A 16,032-nucleotide genomic window follows, 5' to 3' on the forward strand; every position below is an offset into this window, starting at 1 on the left:
TCCAAGATTGCTCTGATGTTGTTTAAAACAGTGAAGAGTATCAGTTTAGGGGCAGAATATTCTATATTTGGCAAAACTTCTACAAATTCTGATGGCAGCCACCCAACATCTCTCTCATTTTGTGGCAGCTTGTTCCTATGAATGAAGGAAATTTCAGTCACTGAACCCTTCTTTCTGCTCCGCAAACAAGGTTCATAACCTCTTTCTTATATAACTGACTGCAAGTCAGCATTAGTTTTATTGGTCCTGATATTGGGAAAGTTGTTTGAGAATTTCCTAGCTGTAATGGTTAGAAACTATCTGATAATTTCCATACAGACCCCTTAAATATATTTATTCTGTTACAACATTGTCCTATAACTGAAGCAGCTCTACTGTCCTCTTTGGTGTCTATTCTTCATCAAAGCTCAAATCCTATCCTTCTTTAGGATGTGTCAGACATCCTTTAGCAGATTAAGCTGAAATCATTTCAGAAGCTATTGAAGAGACCTTTTCTCTTTCATTATTTAAGGCTAGTTCCTCTACCACAGTGTGCACAATGAACCACCTGAGAACCCTTCATCACCGAATTTATATTTCAAATACCGTCTGTCTGGGAATTTAAGTCAAATGGATGACTTATGTAGAGGTGGTTGATGACACTGTCCTTTCCACTGGCTTGGCTGAGGGAGCTGTAACATCTAGCAAAGCAGGGAACGTGTGGTTGCAATAATTCCTTATACCACCTTAACTTCCAAGAGAACATCTTCCAGGGCAATAATTTCTTATCTCCCCACTCTTCATTGGAGACCCTTTTTGCACCTCTACCAGCTTGAATTGATTTTTCTGGATAGAAAGAGACTGCCAAGTAATAATCTAGATATAATGTCAATAGCATAAGGCTCAAAGGCATCTTTGGTCAAATATATCCTGGAAAGACTGCGAGAAATAAAGAATGAAATTCTACACATATTCTGTATGCATAATACTCTCTCTGTATTGTTCTACATAGATATTGAGCCTACATAAAATGTGTATGATTCTGTGTATATATAATTTAAAGAACCTAATTCTATAATACACTTAAGCACTTCAACTTTTTTTTTCCCCTGAACTAGATAGATAAAATAAAATAAAATAAAAACTACTACTACTTGTACTGTATATCAGTTTGACAGACAAAACAGAATGTAAAATATCTGACCATGAACACAGTGAGAAAAGATTCTCTTCTGCTGCAAACTGAAACCAAATTATTATGCAACACACAACCAGCTAGGTACTTAGACATGAATCCTATCTCTAGCAACAGCTGCTTATGAGTTTTGACCTTCTAGTTTTGACTATGTTATGAGTTCTTGACCTTTTTTATTATTTATTTATTTATTAATTTATTTAGTGAACTCTGCTTGCAAAGTGACATTGGAACTGACCTCAAAGCTCAGAATCACATAACAGTTTGGGTTGGAAGGGACCCTTAAAGATCATTTAATTCCAAACCCCTGCCATGCGCAGGGACACCTCCCACCACATCACCTTGCCCAAAGCCCCATCCAGCCTGGCCTTGGACACCTCCAGGGATGGGGCATCCACAGCTTCTCTGGGCAGCCTGTGCCAGAGCCTCACCACCCTCAGAGTAAAGAATTTCTTCCTAATATCTAATCCAAATGTATCCTCTTTTAGTTTTAAGCCCTTACTCACTCCTTGTCCTATCCCTAAACCCCCTGACAAGGAGTCCCTCTCCAGCTTTCCTGTAGGCCCCCTTTAGGCACTGGAAGGCCACTCTAAGGTCTCCCTGGAGCCTTCTCTTCTCCAAGCTGAACAATCCCAACTCCGTCAGCCTGTCTTTGTAGGGGAGGTGCTCCAGCCCTCTGAGCATCCTCATGACCCTCATCTGGGCTCACTCTAATATGTCCACATCCTTCTTGTGCTGGGATCCCCAGAGCTGAACTCCAGCAGTACTGCAGGTGTGGCCTCACCAGAGCTGAGTACAGGGGGACGATCACCTCTCCACTCCTGCTACCCACACTATTCTTGATACAAGCCAGGATACCATTGCTCTTCTTGGCCACCTGAGCACACACTGCTGGCTCATATTCAGCCAAAAGTCCACCAACACCCCCAGTTCCCTTTTCAACTGGCAGCTTTCTAGCCAACCCCTCCTTTAAGCTGTGCTTAAACATTCATGAGTTACACTCAACCTCATGCTGGCTTTTAGGCTCTTTGTTGGCAACAGTTATTGCCCACCTGTGAGGGAAAGGCTGCCACAAAAAGCCCAGCTGTGACAGCCACAGTCCCATCACACAACAGAGCCCAAAGTTGGGAATGGGTTTGTTCAGCCTGGAGAAAAGGAGGCTCAGGGGCGACCTTATCCCTCTCTATAAATACCTTAAAGGAGGCTGTGGAGAGGCGGGGGTTGGTCTATTCTCCCATGTGCCTGGTGACAGGATGAGGGGGAATGGGCTTAAGTTGCGCCAGGGGAGTTTTAGGTTGGATATTAGGAAGAACTTCTTTACTGAGAGGGTTGTTAGGCATTGGAATGGGCTGCCCAGGGAAGTGGTGGAGTCACAATCCCTGGAGGTCTTCAAAAGATGTTTAGATGTAGAGCTTAGGGATATGGTTTAGTGGAGGGCTGTTAGTGTTAGGTCAGAGGTTGGACTCAATGATCTTGAGGTCTCTTCCAACCTAGACAATTCCGTGATTCTGTGCTTACAGCGATTTGTTTGTCAGAAAGAGGCGGATACAACTCAGGAAGCAGCCCCTCACACCCCACACAGACACAGCCCTGCCTTCCCTCACCCTTCATTCCCCAGCCCCATCCCTCCTCCTTCCCGCCCTTTCCCCCTTCTGCCAGTCCCGCGCTGAGGGCGGCCAGCCTCACTCCGCTACTGCGCATGCGCCGGCGGCGCGGCGCGCATGGGCGGCAGGTGACGGCGGGAGCTGGCGGGCGGCGGGGCGGGCTGAGGAGAGGGGGCTGCGGCCGGGCTGTGAGGAGGCGGCGTGAGGTGAGGGGCTCCTGAGCCCCCCTGAGCCCAGGCGGTGTCCCCTTAGGGGGAGCGCGGAGCCTGAGAGGAAGTCGGGCGCTGCGAGTCTCCTCACGGCTTTCTCCTTTGTTCCACGATAAAGTGCCGGGAGCCGTGCTGGGTGTCGGTGGTCCAGCGGCGGGGAGCTGAGGGGCGTCCTCCTGAGGCGTCGGATCCAGCCGCGGCGCCTGGCTTGTGCCCGAGGTGCGCTGCCGGGGGAGTAAGTAGGGGCTGCTCCGAGTCTGGCCTCCACACAGCCCCGTAATTACCTCCTAACTGCCTCCCAGCCCTGCTCAGGAGCACCCTGATTCCACCCTGGGCTGCTGCTAGGCCGTTTATCCTTGTGCCAAGGTTGCTGCTTAATCAAAAGTAATTGTTTCTCGAAAATATCGCCCTAAGCACCCTTTTTCTAGGACGGTATCCTGCTGGAGAACAAGGCACCCGCATGCAGTCAGTGGTGATCTAAGTTTGTCATTCAGCAGCTTAAATGTGTTTGGTGGAGGTTAGCCTGGCTGCAAAACATCTTCACGGGGCTGGCAGGTTAGCAGGAGATCCCTGCTCCTCTGGACTACAGTTATGCAGCAGGACAGAGGGGCTGAGACACCTAACGTGCATTTACATGTGCTCAGGGTGCTGTTTCAAGCCCTAGAGAGCGCAGCCAGGGGAGAAGAGAGCTGTCCTGAAATCCATGTGAGACTTTCAACAGTTTCTGAAACTTTCTGACTTTGCTTGTCCCCTGTTTCGGAGGCTGTCTGGATATTTTTCTTCCTTCCTTGATAATTATTTGTAGTTAATTTACAGAGAGAAACTGTAAGGTATCCAGTTTAAGAAAAAAATCATTATGTTTTTGAAGATACTTGAATAGGTACTGTTTCCCATAATATTTCTAATCTCCTTCTGCTAACCTAATGATTTCTTATGTGGCATTATATTTATGCCCAGCAAAGCATATTTGTAAATACTGTGGAGTGCTTTATTTACTGTCTTGATAACTTACAGATACACTTGTCTGCTGATGAGGTATCTATTGCACTACCAAAACTTCCAAATTTACTTTTTGGCTGTGTTAGGTTTGACAAGTCAGATTCCAGCTCTTGAGGTTATTTCAGTTCTCTCTCTAATAAATATGTACCATCTTTATCTCAATTTTAGAAAGTTGACGCAAAGTTTTATCTTTAACTGAGGTGTTTCTCTGTGTTTTGTAACTAAAATCCAGCCTTTCCAGTGAGTGGACAATCAAACCATGGTCAGGCCCTGGCACAGGCTGCCCAGAGAAGCTGTGGCTGCCCCATCCCTGGAAGTGTTCAAGGCCAGGCTGGATGGGGCTTTGGGCAACCTGGTGTGGTGGGAGGTGTCCCTGCCCATGGCAGGGGGGTGGAACTAGATGATCCTTAATGTCCTTTCCAACCCAAACCAGTCTATGATGAACCTTTAGTCTTTCGTGAATAGTCCTAGTCTAAAATTTTACTGTAATTTAATGTTGCAGCTTTACCTAACTGGTCTGGTAATTGGGCTCCTACTATTTTTTTTCAGCTGTATTTGTGGACTTCATTTTCTTTGTATGACTCTGGTGCTTCAAGCTTGTTTTTTTATGCCGTTGTATTAACATCCAAAGAACTATTATTTTGTCTTCCTCATCTTTCCTTATGCCCCACCTGTTTGCTGCTACGTGTAAATCCTAATTTATTGGTTGTCCAGGGAGGTGATGATCTGTGACTAATCTGCTTTCCCCATGTTATTCCCTTGCTACTTCTAAATGTATATGAAAGTAGACCAAAATACATGTTTCTCCAGTCGACTGAACTGTGACTATTCTTTGGCATATTCATTTGCAGATACACTATATACCTTTCTCTGTTTATTTTGGTTTTTGAATTCTGCCTGGTGTGAAAACATCTGTGTAATGCCTTATGTAGTAAAGGCCTATTTTGCTGTGGTTTTTAACTCTAGCTTAATTGTACCATTATCCCAAGCTAGAAAGTCTCTTTAGATTTTACACCAATTCTTGCTGCCGCTTCTTTATGTATACGACAAGAGATGATAATTAAAATCTTTGTTTTCCAGATTGCTTGCTTCTGGTCTCCACACCTCGAGAGGGACGTGAATGTTTAGGTGGCTAACTGCAGGAACATCAAAATGCCTAATCTCGAACATTCGGCGTATCCAGCAGCTACACTGCTTCACTTGGAAAGTTTGGTGCCTTGTCGAGAATCCCAAGTGTCCATGTTGCTGTCCATATTTGGAGAGGTAGTGCTTTCTATACTGTATGTTTGAGTAGAACAAAGATGTTTTATTATCTCAGAGGGAGCAGTAGAAGTTGTGGAAGCTTTTGTGATGTCACTTATTTATTTATTTTTGTTACCCATCTTTAGCATCAGTGTTTGGAAGATAGATTCTAATAAGTTCTGGGTTCTTTTTTTTTTTTTTTTTTTTTTTCAGTTGCACTGTAGAAATTCCGTTTGTTTTTTACCTGTAAGTCTATTGTGTGTATGAGCTCTAGGTACCTGAAATTGATGTAGTTGGTAGTTCTGTTGCAGGCTGTAAGGTTTTGAAATCACTGGGTTGTTCACTGGTTCTGCTGCTGGTTGGCAAAGCTGTGGTAAGAAAGTAATGGAGGTTTTTATCTGCAAACTTAAAAGCAGTTGATTTAATTTACATTCCTTTAACAAAATGGAAATTAATATCTGCTTCTACCTTTAATTATAGATAATAAGTATGTAAAACTTAAATGCTGTATTTATTACAAATGTAGTTGCAACAAGCCTAAAAAAATTATTAAATTCTTCTTAAATATGCAGGTCAGGTTATCCTCATATCTTGCACAAGAATGCATTCATCTTGGGATAATTGATTATCATTGTTACTCATAAATAATGTTTGTCAAATTTATTTTTGTTTTCAGTTTTTAAGTTGGTGTACAAGATTCTTAAAAATGACAGCACAAGAATAAATGCTTGTTCGGAACGAAATAAAAAAATAATAGGTTAATGTCCTTGTATTGTAGAAAAAAAATATGGAATGCACTGCATCAGTATCATTAATTAAATAGTGATATTATATCAAATATTTCTTCACGACGGAAAAGCAAACTTCTTTACCATCTCCTCAGCCCATTTAATTCTTTTCTATGTAGTACTGATGAAAAGAAAAGCATCTTTGTAGCATTTGTAGAAGTTAGAACATTGAAAAATTTACCAATTTGCCCTTGCCAGGATTTGGATTGTTAGATAACTGATTTGAATTAAGAGCCAACTGTTTTTGTTATTTATTGAGACTTTAATTTATTTTTTTTTTAATGAAAAACGCTCCTCACGTTATAGCAGTTTCACTGGTAGCTTCATGTGTTTCATTGAAACTTCATTGAGCTTCACTTGATTCTTGGGTCTTATTTTCCCAACATTTCAATGGTCACAGTATCAATGTGATCAAATTTTGTGTTTCATCTTATTTGGCATGTTTTATATTTAATGTCTCAACTTTAAAGGTAACTTTTCTTTTGGAGGAAAACTTCATTGATAAATCCTCTATCTGTTGAATAAAATAGAAGAAGTATTGAAACAGCAATAACTTTACTGATTATTTTTGTTGTTGTTCCCTTCCTCCTTTCTCCCACCTAGCGTCAGCAGTTGAGTTTTCCATCCATCTTTATCTACGGACATACATCCAGTGGAAAGACCTACGTAATGCGAACTCTTCTAAACACATTACAAGTAAGTTTGTTTGCAATCAATACTGAATTTAGAACTGTGTAATGGAGGGGTGATAAAAATATATTCCCTCAGGCTAGTTTCTGCTTTGCCAGAATAGTTTGTTTCCTCAGCCATTTCTGCCTTTTTGATCCTTTTCCTCTAATTAATGTGTAGTGAACACATCATACTTTTTGCTCACTAGTACGCTTAGGATAATATGAAATAGTACGTGATAAGATATAATATATACCATCGTAACTTTTCTCAGGAAAAAAAATAAAAAGAAAAAAGCAGCCCAACTTTGTTCAGCTCACTGAAAGGGACTTAGCCTCCAATGATAAGCGAGTACTTTTACGATTGTTTCAGTTCAATCTGAAAGTCACCCGTAGCGTACCTTTTTCTCCTGTAATTCTCCTTTAAAATAATTTTATTTGGATGTGGGGGGGGGGGGGAAAAACAACTATGAAAGTTTCACAAATGGAATTTTGGTGATACAAATGTCCCAGTGATGTTTAACATGTATTGCAAAGATCTATACAGAGTAAAGGAAATCTTAACACGCTTAGCTTGTTACTAGCTTAAAATTATAGGGGCCAAATGCAGGAGCTGTTGTGAGAGAAGATGAGTGACAGTGAGGAGAGTTTACCAAAGTGGAATTTTATTTATGTATTTATTTTATTAACAAACTAATTTCAATTATATTCAGTTGGGTGTATATAATCTCCTTAAATATAATCCTAAAAGCTTGAATTTAGGGAAGTCATTGAAAGCATTCTAAGCAAACATGCAGGCAATGTGTTTGCTGAAAAATTAAAAACAAACAAAACTGCCCACAAAAAAGTGAGTCAGTGAAATGATGAAAATCACTGTCTGGATACAAGGCTACTGCCACTTGTTTTGATACTTCTGCAGATTCAAGGAGAACATTGTATTTATTGTAACGTGTTCAGTTGGTTCCAGTCAGTGCACTTGTAGACACAGGAAAATCTTTTTTTATTTTGAAAGTTTAACACTCAAGATCTAAGATCTTGAAGCAGTGTTGCATGGGTTGAGTTGTTTTAGTTCAAACAATAATTGGTTATTCTTTTGCATAATGAATCGGTTCTAAATGGAAAAAATGTACTGAAAACCATTTTTATTATATTTTCAGAGCCTTCTTGAAAACATGAAATTTTCATTTTTTTCTAGATCATCCAAACACAGCTTGATGTGCATCATATGTTAAAAATCCCATTTAAACAGTATGCCACTTGCTGTTGGTAATGTAATAAAATCAGTTTAGATTTTTTTTCAAAATTTTTGAGCTATTGAATGCCTTGAACAAATATTTGTAGATAGTGTTGTAGCTAGATGGTTAGCAACAAGTGAATTGTATCAACTAATTGGAATCAAGGATTTTTTGGGATAAGAAGAATATAAATGTGAAACAAAATAAACATCAAAGATTCCTGCTTTCAGTAAAAGTAAAATCATCTTGATTTTAAGTCAGTTCATGCCATACAGATGATCACAGAAAATAAATATATGCACATTTTTCAAACTGATTTAAAAAGAACATCTAAATAATTTTTTGTATTAAATCTATGAACTTTGAATTTAACTTTTTAACATTATTTTTTTGTCTATCCTGTAGACTTATTTTTCTCCTTTTTTGTGTAGATGTACCCATTTCATAGTTATGTTTTTTATTGTATTAGTAATGTGCTTAAATGGTCTGGGACTTAAGACCTTTGGCTTAAGTGTGTCCAAAATCCAAACAGTATATTTGTTATGATGTATAAAATACATTTTCCCTCCTTCTCTTGTGACTAGAGGGCCCGTGACTTCTGTTTTTACTGATTTTGTACTGCACATCCTGTTTTTCTTAGCTCTCCTCCTTATTTTGGGACAGTGGGACCTTCCCCTTATCTTCTTAATGTACTCCCCACTGCTAGGCCACTGTCATGCCTGCACAATCAGTTTTGAATATACAAGGTTAGTGGAATTTTACACTGCAAAAACACCTTCTATTGCAAAAACATAACTTTCTCATACAGTTCCTGTGTGTTACTAACCAGAATAACTTTGTCAGGAATGGACTTATTTCAGTTGCAAGGTCCGTAGGCAGGGAAACCTGTTCTTTAAGCATTGTATGCACTGTTATCACTGAGGATCTGAACTACGTAGCAGTGGATCATTGTGGCTGAATGTGTGCTTCTCACAAAAATACTTGTCTTGAATCATGTAGAGAGGTATGGCCTTAAGTCCACTTCAGTCCCTATCTGGTCAGTGCTGTCAGTATTTGAAGTACTTGGTCCTTGCCACTTCTGTGACCTTTCTTTTTCTTTTAGCATGTGTATATATGTAGCTTTACTTGTTCTTCTAATCTTTCCTAAAACAAGTTTCAAAGTCCTCCCATGTTGAAGGGTGTTATCACAGAAATTTCCTAATCCTATTAGCACCTATGCTTTTTATCAGTCAAGTTCTTCAGGGATTTAAATCCAGTGACCTCATGTCCAAACTATATCTGAGTTCATAAATTTCTTATCTGTTCTCATAGTCATGAGAACAGATAGGCTTGTTTGGAGTGTATACACATCACAGACCTGCAGGGCTGTTTTGTTTTTTTTTGTCTGCAAAACACAGTGATCTTGTCTCTGTCATCAAAAACTCTGTAGAGAATTTTTCTACACAGAAAAGTGGGAGACAATGGCCATGATCTTCTTTTGTGTAGTTTCTAATGCTGTGTCAGCCAGTTGCAACGTAAGCAGAGACAGCCAGGTACTGGAAGGAGTAGGATTTAAGCAGCAACTCATTCTACAGAACTTGTTGCCAAGTATAAGTATCTGGTGAAGGCTTTTCTGGTGCTGAAGGCTTTCCTTCTGCTATGGAGGTGCAGCATTTTGAGTAAGTGATTGTAGTGACATAGCCCCTTTCTTTTAATAGCGATAGAAATTGTAAGAATGCTATTTATATGTTGTTTGAGTGGCTTGCCAGCACATACTCTTACTTTCCCACATCAGTTGAATCATATACCATATATTGTACTTTAAGCAGAAAGTCTGGAACAAAGAACTTATATATATATATAATATAAAAATAGTCTTCATACACACACACCAGTGCTAGGAGTTTAATTTTGCAAATAATGCGTATATATATCAGTGACTAATGCTTCCCAGAGGTTTTAATGTTCAGTGTAAAAACAGCATATGCTTTACTGAAGAGTATGAAACTGTAAAATTATCTATTTTCTAAACATTTGTTGCTAGAACATTGCCAGTTTTCCTTATATAGGCTTGAATGCTGCTACTGTTAGAATCATAGAATATTGGACTTGGAAGGGGCCCGCAAGGATCATGGAGTCCGACCCCTGGCTCCACTCAGAACCACCCCAAAATCAGACCCTGTGTCTGAGAGCGCTGTCCAAACACTGCTTGAACTCCAGCAGCTCGGTGCTGTGCCCGCAGCCCTGGGCAGCCTGTCCCAGTGCCCGACCACCCTCTGGGTGCAGACCCTTTCCCTAACCCCCAGCCTGACCCTCCCCTGTCCCAGCTCCATGCCGTTCCCTCGGGTCCTGTCGCTGTCCCCAGAGAGCAGAGCTCAGCGCCTGCCCCTCCGCTCCCCTCGTGAGGGAGCTGCAGGCCGCCATGAGGCCTCCCCTCAGCCTGCTCTGCTCAGGGCTGAGCAAACCAAGGGACCTCAGCCACTCCTCTTATATCTTCCTCTCTAGACCCTCCATCATCTTTGTAGCCCTCCTTTGGACACTCTCTAATAGTTTTATGTCTTATACTCTGGCACTCAAACCTGCACATAGTACTTAAGGTGAGGCTGTACCAGTGTGGCACAGAGTGGGACAATCCCTTCTCTTGACCAGCTAGCAGTACTGTGCCTGATTCACTCCAGGGTACAGTCAGCCCTCCTGGCTCCCAGGGGACACTGCTGGCTTATATTCAGCTTGCCATTGACCAAAACCCCCAAATCCTTTTCTGTAGGGCTGTGCTATTTTGCAGTCCTTAGCATCTTCTGTTTCTAGACGAATGACTGTAAGTTTTCAATATTACTGAATTGGTGCTTACAAGTACGTTTTTTGAAATGTATGTCATACTCTATATTTTCACATGCTCTTTGCTCTGAAAAGATGCAGTTTTCTGAAAATGTTCTGCACTAGCAGGCTGATCACGTGCCTGATATAGAAGCTTACACTTCATCTTGGGGTCATTTATATGGAATGAATGCCAAAAACTTTCAGAGCGATTTTGAACTGCATGCTCCTGGATCGTTTTCTTTGTAATATGTTTGAGAAATTCATGTTATCCAGACACTGTAATTTGTAATTGATTATTTTATGAGATTGTAATGTGTTATGGTAGTTCAGCTTTTCTTTGATCAAAACGCTATTTGGCTTTCTTTCCGTGTATTGCTCTCAAAAGCGAATTTTTTAAACACAATTAGAAGATAAACTACATGTTTCATAAGAGGACTTGTCAGTTCTCTTCACTTTGTGGTATGTAACATTTTGACTAGATATATAAGTAATCATTCTTGTTTGGCAGGGTTTTGTTTTATGCTCTCTATTCTGTTGGCAGGGTCTGGTTCCTTTCAGTGTCTCATCTGGAAGGAAAAGTTGATTTTCTAGTATTTATAGTGCTTTTTCAGTATAAATACGGTATAGCAGTAAAATTGTGTATTTTCTGTTCTCTTCAGCTTCCTCATGTGTTTGTGAACTGTGTGGAACACTTTACTTCACGGCTTCTCTTAGAAGAAATTCTTATCCAGTTGCAAAACCGTTCTTCTGAAACAAAAGAAGCTGCTCATGTGCCTTGTGATACTTTCAATGACTTCGTGCGTCTGTTTAAGCAAGCCATCGTCAGTCAAGATCTTCAAGATGAAACGTTCTATATTGTAAGTAATTTAATTTTAGTGTGCAGTTTTCATTTCAGCTGTGAGGGTGTGACTAACTGTCAATCATTTATATGTATTAGATCCGTTTGCACAGAATTCCTTCATGGATTTTGCTGAGAATCTGTTGATACTGTAGATTTTTTTTCAGTTGGTTTGCTGGCTCTAGATGAGCCAGATGAGGGTCTGTATTCTTCCTGGATTTAGTTTTTTTATACGCAAACTGTGTATAACTAGTAATGACCATAAATTATACTATATAGTTAATTTCAGTTTGTAATAAGCATATTTAAACAGACCTTATATTTAAATAAACATATTTGATAAGGCCTGTCTAAATATGTTTATATTTCCATTTAAAATACCTAGTATGATGTTCTTTAACTTAGTACTGTTTTCCCTAAATATAGCTACTATCTCATTGTTGCCTACAGCTCGTGAAGTTAGTAAAATTTACTCTTTGACAAGTGGAAAAAAAAAAATGAACCGATACTTTCAAAATATAATAAGCTATTCACAGATAATTCAATTTAATGTACAGCCACAAATGTGGTATTAGCATCCTTCAACAATTCTATGAGAACAAAATTTAGCACTAAAATGAGTAGAAGGAAATTTGAGTAGAAGGAAATTTCACAAAATACGTTATATAATAACATTTATTTTTTAAACTTTTTAAGTGAATATATGAATTAAGAAAACTGTTCTCCATCAGTAAAGAATGCTTCAAGTGTTGTATTAAAATGAGCGTCACTTAGAAAGTTCTTGAAAGATGGTTGTAGAAAGCAAAGCATTCAATATCTTGAAAGGTTCAATTGTATCAGGTAGATAGTTGCTGAATCAGAATAATTAAGTATTAAATTAGTATTTCAGTTCTGTTCTGCATGGGAACAGACAGGAATGGAAGAAATTGATTCATATATATTAACCTGTGTCACCTGGATTTATGTTAAAGTGCTTTAAATTGAGACTGATGGAAGACCAGCATGCTGGTAACATAAACTGGCAAAACTAATTTATTCTGTTTCATTTTGGTACTAAATAATGTAATATCTCGGCCAAATTAATTCAGAGTAAATGAAGATAAATGTTTACTCTCAAGCGAAGGATTCTAAATGTTTCTCCTAACCCGAGCATGGGTGCTGAATGCTTGTGATTAGTTGGAAAAATGAATTTATTCATTCTACCTACCTGAAAAATTGGAGCAGATAAAACTTTTATTCATTTGTACATCTACAATATTTAGCACTTTACAGAAGTAAGAAGCTGCTATTTTTAACGTTACTTAGCAGTTGGTTGTACTTTTAAAAAAAAATAGGTTAAGCATCACATTAAGGTAAAACGAAATAATAAGGTGGGTGCAGATTTATACGTCTGTGTGTAGACTGTTCCTTTGAACCACTTGACACATTGCACAATCCAGTGTCATGTATATTTTATATGCTGTAAATACAAACTCAACCTTCTTTCCCATTTAAAAGTAAGATCTACTTAAGTTAAGACCCTAAAGCCTGGTGTACAGTAAGTGCATGTTACCAGATCTTTATAATCAGTATTTTCTTAATAAAAATATGTAGACACAATTTTCAAATGATTCAGGGTAAACCTGGTCAGTAGCATAAAACAGAAGATGATAAAGGGACTGGAGCACCTCTCCTGTGAGGGAAGCTGAGGGATCTGGGGCTGCTCAGCCTGCAGCAGAGGAGACTGCGGGGTCTCCTCAGTGTCCACAAACACCTGCAGGGAAGGTGCGGAGCGGAGGGAGCCAGGCTCAGGGCGGTAGCGTGGCCGAGCGGTCTAAGGCGCTGGATTAAGGCTCCAGTCTCTTCGGGGGCGTGGGTTCGAATCCCACCGCTGCCAGCAGATATTTTAGGGAGTAGGCATCTTGAATGCAATCCCACAGCATCTATGGAACCAACCGGCGAAACTAGGCTCCGTCAAGTCTGCATGGGCTCAAAGCTGTGCAGAGGAAAATTCAGCTTTGGGGGTGCTGATTGATGCTTGCCTGATTATGAGCCGGCAGCGTGGGCAAGATCAGGAATAGTGTGGTTGGCATGAACAAGGAGGTGACTGCTCTGGTGAGGCCACACCTGGAGTGCTGTGTTCAGCTTCCGGCCCCTCGCTACAAGAAGAACATGGAGGCCCTGGAACGTGTCCCCAGAGAAGGGCTGCAAAGCTGATAAAGGGCCTGAAGCACAAGTCCTGTGAGGAGCAGCTGAGGGCACTGGGTCTGGAGAACTGTGTCTGGAGAACTGGAGGCTCAGGGCAGACCTCACTGCTCTCTACAACTACCTGAAAGGAAGGTGTGGGGAGCTGGGGGTCGGCCTCTTCTCACAGGGAACTGGTGACAGGACCAGAGGGAATGGCTTCGAGTTGTGCCAGGGGAGGTTCAGGCTGGCAATGAGGAGCCATTTCTGCTCAAAAAGAGCAGTCAGGCACTGGGACGGGTTGCCCAGGGAGGTGGTGGAGTCACCGTCTCTGGGGGTGTTCAAGGAGAGGTTGGACGTGGTGCTTGGGGACATGGGTTAGTGGTGGCATTGGTGGCAGGGGGTGGTTGTCCCAGGTGATCTGGGAGGGCTTTCCAAACCTGAATAATTCTGTGATTCTATCTGAAGGTGACTGTTACATGAACCAAACACAAATGTCAATATTAAACTACATATTTTATGCAGTTTTAAGTAAATACCAAGACACTTGAACTGTTATCTCAGAGATAATACTTTCTTTTTTTCTGTTTAGTATGCTTTTGAAATATCCTTTTCATAATATTTTCCTTGGTTGTCCACCAAGTTATTTTTCTTACTGTGAAGAACAGAAATGATAGATGTCTTAATATTTTGGTGTGGTAAGAGGATAGGCATATAATTTTCTAGGGACCTATACTTTGTCTTTCAACAGCAGTAAGTCAAAAAAAGTAATGAAGTTCAAAACTTAGATTTATATTGTATGCAGTAAATAAAATACAATGAAATACAAAGAAATGTTTCTCTTACTTTTTTCATTCCTGTCAAGATTCTAAGTGTACTGGGAATAATGATTTTTTTTTTTTTTTTGGTTTGCTTGCTTATTTTTGTTTGGTCAAAGGTTTGACATTAATGTTTCTGTGCTCCAGATTTTTTCCTGTAGGCTTGAATGTTCAGTTTGGTGTTCCTTGTGTAAGCTAGATGTATGCAATAGATCCGTTAATACTACACAAAGCTTGCATAAAATACAATAAAGTCTGTAAACTTCAGGGCTGCAAACTATGGCAAGAAATTTCTCTCAAAATTCAGTTGTGTGAATTACAGGTGGCAGCTAATTGAAGATATTAAGTTGTGCCTTGTATTTCTGAGACATAATTTCATAGAGGGGAAAAGACAGCTTTCCTACTGTAGGCAAGTTGATTTAGTGTTACAGTAATAACTTTTAATAGAATAATAATTTTGGACCAAATTTAGCTTTCAGTGGTTGTAAATGATATTATTTCAGTGGTTGTAAATGATATTACAGTTTTCTCATTAAGATTCTTGACTGATGTATTTTCTTTTAATCCTTACTGCAATAGGGCAGTAAGAATTTAGCTTTTCTGAGGATTGTATTCTTTTGGTTTTGGATATCAGAGCTGCTCCGACTTCTAGGAAGTACCTCAGAAGCAATAATCTCTCTGATGTTGCTTATTTAAGGTATCTTGCTGCAAAGATAGTTTCCTATTCTGAGAGCTATCTGTGAGATGTGTCTACAGCAGCTACGAATTTGTTTCAGGTCCACATAAGAATGCTAGTTAACATTATCTATATCATTATTTTGTTAAAAGGTACTGGATCGAGCAGAGCAGCTGAGGGAAATGGAAGCAAATGTCTTGCCAGCATTTCTTAGGCTTCAAGAATTGGTAAGTATCTGAGGAAAAAAAATAGCGTGTGTTTCCTGCACACTGAAAGTAACTGAATATGAGATATCTGTCCAGGCTCACTTACCATGAAAGGTAATTCTTCAGATGAGAAGTTGCTTTTTTTAATTATTATTTTTCTGGAAAGTAAGCAACTGGCAGCGGTCAAAACCAGAAAAAAAACAAAAACAAACAAACACAGAAATTAAATGTTGATGTGTTTTTCTTACGTTCCTCCTTTTCTTTAAAATACTTTTTTAGTTCTGTTTAATAATATCTTCTTTTAGCACATCTGATCGTTTATAGATTTTTTAATTTTTTTTTTGAGGCTGATGGTCAGATATGCATCTGTCTTTTCTAGAATATTTTCAAGAAGAATGTGAAATTTTTCTACACTTCTGCTGTAGTTCCACCACAGTATGTTCCTGCTTTGGAGTTAAACACTGTCTTGTCCACTCTCACTTCTGAAGTGTGTAGGCTTATGCCTTGGAAGAAGTAAAAATGGTTTGTTCTCTGAAAATACATGGAAAACAAAACCAGAAGATGGTGGCACTTTGAAATGTCTGAACAACTAAATAGAGGAAATTACTTTTTG

The 16,032-nt window shown here is 39.7% G+C and overlaps 1 protein-coding gene across 2 annotated transcripts in view; it reads left to right on the top strand.

Annotated features, from left to right (window-relative positions):
- The first annotated feature begins 3,001 nt into the window (after nt 1-3,001).
- The window catches only part of ORC5 (origin recognition complex subunit 5), a 69,882-nt gene continuing 56,851 nt past the window's right edge, over nt 3,002-16,032 (top strand). The window contains exons 1-5 of one of the 2 annotated variants that reach the window (XM_082782744.1): nt 3,002-3,222; nt 5,067-5,249; nt 6,620-6,712; nt 11,378-11,575; nt 15,366-15,440. In XM_082782744.1, the coding sequence (XP_082638870.1) occupies nt 5,139-5,249; nt 6,620-6,712; nt 11,378-11,575; nt 15,366-15,440 (477 nt within the window). In that variant the 5' untranslated portion in view covers nt 3,002-3,222; nt 5,067-5,138. The remainder of the gene's footprint in view (nt 3,223-5,066; nt 5,250-6,619; nt 6,713-11,377; nt 11,576-15,365; nt 15,441-16,032) is intronic. The other variant, XM_082782743.1, reaches the window with a different exon arrangement.

This window comes from Aythya marila (assembly GCF_965140915.1).
Source record: "Aythya marila genome assembly, chromosome: 1".
In the NCBI taxonomy this organism is placed as follows: Eukaryota; Metazoa; Chordata; class Aves; order Anseriformes; family Anatidae; genus Aythya; species Aythya marila.